The following is a 4,612-nucleotide window of genomic DNA, read 5'->3' as shown; positions in this document are numbered from 1 at the left end:
GTGCACAGAGTCCCAGGAGGAGAATAGAAGGGATTGCGGCTTGACCAGCCTCCTTGGAGGGTGATTTCTCACTTTCCCTCTCACTGTCTCTTTCTGTTTCTCTCTAGCAAGTGTACATGCCCTATGGCACACTCTCTCAGCTGCCGGACTCCTGAGGCGGCCTGTGGGCTGCTCAGGAAGTGCGTTGGGCTGTATGTTCGCTCTCCCCAGCCTCCAAAACCCATCCGCGGGCATCTCGGGTATACCCTACGGGAAAGCTGGCTGGACTGTAACTATAGAAGATTCTATTTCTGTACAAGGCTTTGCCTGACGTGAGAATCCTTTGAAAGCAAAACAGTGGAATGGTGAAGGTAGGTGTGTGGTGGAGGCTGGAGCCAGGATGGCTCCGGGTCAGCTCGAGGCTGTGCTTCTCCTGAGCAGAACGGAGGGTTACTTGCTGTCCAGGCCCCACCTTGTCCCACCTGCTGCTTTTGCCTCTGAGCAAGAAAGAATTGGGTGGAGAGACTAGATCCCACATCTGTGACATCATCTTTCTCCCAGCTCCCAGAGGTGGGCTTCCAACTCTTATAGAGCATCCACCTGCCTTGAGCAGCTACCTGTGGGGAAGCCACCTGCTTCTCAGATGTGACTGCCTGAGGGTCCTCAGCAAGTCCCCGCCACCCGTTAGGCTGGGTGGATGTCAGACACCGGAGACTCATCCCCAGCACCCAGGTTGTACCCACCAGTGCCGACAGGCTAGAGGAAAGGTGGATTGGGGAGCAGAGAAGGAAAGGGGCCCTGGATCCCAGCTGAGGGCAGGTGGGTCATCCAGACCTTGGGGTCCCAGGATGGCATGCAGTGGCCCCAGCTCTGCAGCTGGGAAATGCCAAAGAGCTTCTGAGGTCACTGTACCTGGTATAGCCCTCTCTGCAGCCGGACCCATAGGCCAGAAACCAGATCTCAGATTTTGACGAATAAAGTATCTGTATTTTTCCGTGGGGACTTCCCTTCAGCCCAGCCTGCCTAAGCCATCTGTGGAGGAAGCACAGACCTCCCTGCACTTACTGGGGGCTGGCCACTGTGACGTAACTGCAGCCCTCATTCCTCAACCCAGAACCTCCCACTGAATGTCTCAAGCAGTGCCCCAAGCCCCGAGCCAACCCCTTCAGCTCTGGGAGTTTCCCAGAGAACTAGTTTCTGCGTGATCTCGGGCTCCAAGCTTGTGGGTCCAGGTGGGATCAAGTTCAGTTCCTGGCGAAGTCACACGTGGGTTCAGCACGTGGGTGTTACTCAGTCCGGATCCTGGTTGCTCTGCTCGCCAGCTGTGTCTTGGGGCATCAGCCTTGGCCTCTGAGTTTTCCAGCCTGTGCCATCTCTTGAGGACGTGGCACCACAGTAGCTCCATTGCTGGCTGTGTCCTCAGATCCTGTCTCCTCTCTGGGTTCATTTTCTTGTCTCTAAATAGGTCATGGTCTCTGCCTTTTGCCCACCAGGAATGGGGCCAGTGAGTGCCTGTGTGGGCCTTCAGGTTCTCTGTGAATATAGACTATGTGAGTCCACTTCCCCATGTCCATGAACGGGAAGGAGCTGAAGGAAGCACAGGGGTCTCCAATCCGGGTGAATCAGTGAGAAAGTAAAGAAGACCTAGGGGCCAGCAGGTGGCATAGTGGTTAAAGCACTGGACCCCACATGGCCGACCGTAGTTCGAGTCCCAGACCGAGTGGCTTAAAAGTCATTCTGGGTGTGTGTGTATATGTGCCCAGAGTCCCAGAAGGAGAATAGAAGGGATTGCGGCTAGACCAGCCTCCTTGGAGGGTGATTTCTCACTTTCCCTCTCACTGTCTCTTTCTGTTTCTCTCTAGCAAGTGTACATGCCCTATGGCAAAAAAAAAAAAAAAAAAAAAAGGTAAAATAAACAAATAAATAAATAAACCTACAGCCACACATCTGCCCCAGAGTCTAGGAGAGACCCCATGAGATTGCAGGAATCGAGGGTCAGCCCCATTTTCTTAGTGCTACTGCGAGAGGAGTTGGACTCTCCTCGGCCCCAAAGCCTGCTGCTTCTCTGTCTCACATACCACCCCCTCCTCCCCCTAGGTCCTGTCTCTTCCCCGCACTCGCCCCAGGACTGTCCTTCATCCTCAGCCCTCTATCTGCTCCTCCTGGCCCTGGGTGCAAGTCAGTCATTTGCATTTGGAAATTGGGAATGCTGCTGCTGCCTCTGACTGACGCCTAGGGTCTGGTTTCTTGGGAGAACTGTGCAGTGAGTGAGTGGTCGCGGCTAGCTGTAGTGCTTGGGCCTCGTCTACACAGGTCTCTGAGGGGAACAGCATGTGAGTGCTTGACCTCTGAGTCTGGAGACCCGGTGTGGCTGGAACCTTGAGCTCCTCTGCTGTGGGCCTATGTAATCCTGGGAGACGGGGACGAGGGGCTTCCTGACTGCCACCTGTGGTCAGTGCCTATAGGGACTAGAAAAGCAGAACACAGATCCTGCTGGAAAAGCCGCCACCCTTCCAGCTCTTTGTCTGGGACCACAGCAAGCGAAGGTGTAGCCAGAGCCCTAGAAGTTTCCAGTGAGGGAGCCTGGCTGCTCCAAGGCAAGAGCTTCCTCCCGAGATGCATCGTTTGAGGCCTTTCATCAGCAATTGCCTGTCGCCAGATGTCGGGGTTTTCCTTATTGTTGGGGTTAAGACTCCTGCCTCAGCTTATTCTCACGAAGAATGGAAGCTGGCAGCTAGTGGGGTGCACTCCCCCTGCTCAGCTCCTACCCTGCCTATATCACAGAGAAGTTTACCCAGCGGAAAGATGAGTGCCCCAATGAAAGTTGTTCCCACAGGTGAGAACCACAGCCCGAGGGCTGAGAGGAGCAGGGCCACGGAGTTGGGGCCTGAACCACAGGGTAGTGTGGCCACAGGACAGGTGCTGGCCTTTTGCAGTCAAAAGCACAAGGATGTGTGTTGTGGAGTGAGGGCGAGGTGCTGGGTCCTACCCCTCATAACGTGTCCCTTCTCTCCTCCCCCCTCCACCCTAGGCTCGCAGCCCTGAGCGATCGGGAGACCCGGCTGCAGGAGGTGCGCTCGGCCTTCCTGGCTGCATACAGCAGCACGGTGGGGCTCCGGGCCCCTGCCCCCAGCCCCTCGGGTGCCATTGGAGGCCTGCTGGAGCAGTTCGCCCGCGGTGTGGGGCTCCGGGGCACCAGCAGCAGCACTTTGTGACACGACCAGCTGACGACAGTTTCCTGTTCCTCTTTCCGCTGAGCCCTTAGTGGGATCAAAGCCATGCCTGGCCAAGGGGTACTTCTAGGGCAGGGGGAGAGCTCACTCCCCCTTCTCCATCATGCACATGGCAGCCCCAAAGCTGAGCAGAGCCACCGATCCCCAGCCCCCTGACGTGACCGTCACCGCCTCTTGTCACTGCCTCCCACCAACTCCCCATCTTTACCGGGATTCTCGTCAACTCTCAGAACTGGGGTTTCCTGGGGCCTGGCAGAGGCCATGACTTCACACAAGGCCTCACCCTCCCATTGTGTGTTTCCTGGGGAAAATGGGGTCACTTGCACTGAGAATGAGGCAGTTTGACACACATCACGAAATAAAATCAAAGTCTTTTTGAGCAGCTGCCTTCCCACATCCTCGTTAATATCTTTGCGGAGTTGTTGGGAAGGTTCTCGTCCTTATGCTGGATGGATGGAGTTTTAGGAGGTAGGCGAGTCAGGAAGATACTGCAGACGGGTGTGCCTCTCGACTTTGAGCCCCCGGTGAATTGGGCACTTGCACCCACAGACTGTTCAGGTGGGTGTGCTGGGAAGCCTGAGTGGGCCCTCGTCACCCAGGTAGCCTGTGGGCTCACGAGGGCTGCTGTGATGGTCAGCTGGCTGAGAGTTGGGGTAGGGGGCAGCCCTCATCTAAAGTTCTGCAGGCAGCAGAGTCGTGGTGCATGTGACCTGTAGCCTCTGCCTTAAGGAGTCCTGGTGGAGGGCCTGGCTTCTGGGCTTTGGAGGCAACAGCTGGTGCACATGTGCGGTAGGGGCGGCCCGAGTGACCACCACCCACCTCCGCAGTGTGACCTGGAGGGTGTGTCTGCGTCTTTAACGCCGTGAAGTCATGAGGGTTCTGGGGCAGGGGCAGAAGGCTGTGCGCAGTGCTTTACCAGCCACCACCCAGGCTGTTCATCTCAGCACGCAGGTCAGCAGTGTGAAGACCCAGAGGAAAGAAATGCCGTGCATGTTTACTGAGCACTTGCTGTGTGCTAAGTCCTTCCCTTGGAGTACCATAATAAAATAAGTGTCCTAGGTAGCCAATATTATGGCCTTTCTATGAGTGAGACTGAGCCACAGAGATGTTGACTTGCTTGCCCAAGGTCACACAGCCAGTACGAACCTATGTAACTTTTCCTGTTCAGAGACCCAGGCAGATCGGGAGTGGGAAAGAGGAGAAACACTGCTGAGGGAGCGGCTCAGAAAAGCCAGTCCTCCAACGCCCACCAAATATCCCCAGTGCTTCAGCACCACGGGCAGCTCTCGGGGGCTTGGGTTTCAGCACCACGCCGGGAGAACTCCCAAGGTATGGGGTCTGGGAAAGGCTTGAGGCGGCTCCAATGGGGCGGGGGCCGCCCGCAGGCCGGGCGGGGCTGT

At 56.4% G+C, this 4,612-nt stretch overlaps 1 protein-coding gene across 4 annotated transcripts in view; it reads left to right on the top strand.

Annotated features, from left to right (window-relative positions):
* MTMR14 (myotubularin related protein 14) overlaps positions 1 to 3,597 on the top strand; it is a 57,973-nt gene extending 54,376 nt beyond the window's left edge. For 3 of the 4 annotated variants that reach the window (XM_027773253.1, XM_027773252.1, XM_027773250.1), the window contains one exon: positions 3,011 to 3,597. In XM_027773253.1, the coding sequence (XP_027629054.1) occupies positions 3,011 to 3,194 (184 nt within the window). In that variant the 3' untranslated portion in view covers positions 3,195 to 3,597. The remainder of the gene's footprint in view (positions 1 to 3,010) is intronic. The other variant, XM_027773251.1, reaches the window with a different exon arrangement.
* The last annotated feature ends 1,015 nt before the right edge of the window (positions 3,598 to 4,612 follow it).

The sequence above is a fragment of the Tupaia chinensis genome, unplaced genomic scaffold (assembly GCF_000334495.1).
Source record: "Tupaia chinensis unplaced genomic scaffold, TupChi_1.0 Scaffold000333_1, whole genome shotgun sequence".
NCBI lineage: Eukaryota > Metazoa > Chordata > Mammalia > Scandentia > Tupaiidae > Tupaia > Tupaia belangeri.
This window is presented reverse-complemented; position numbering and strand designations above follow the sequence as displayed.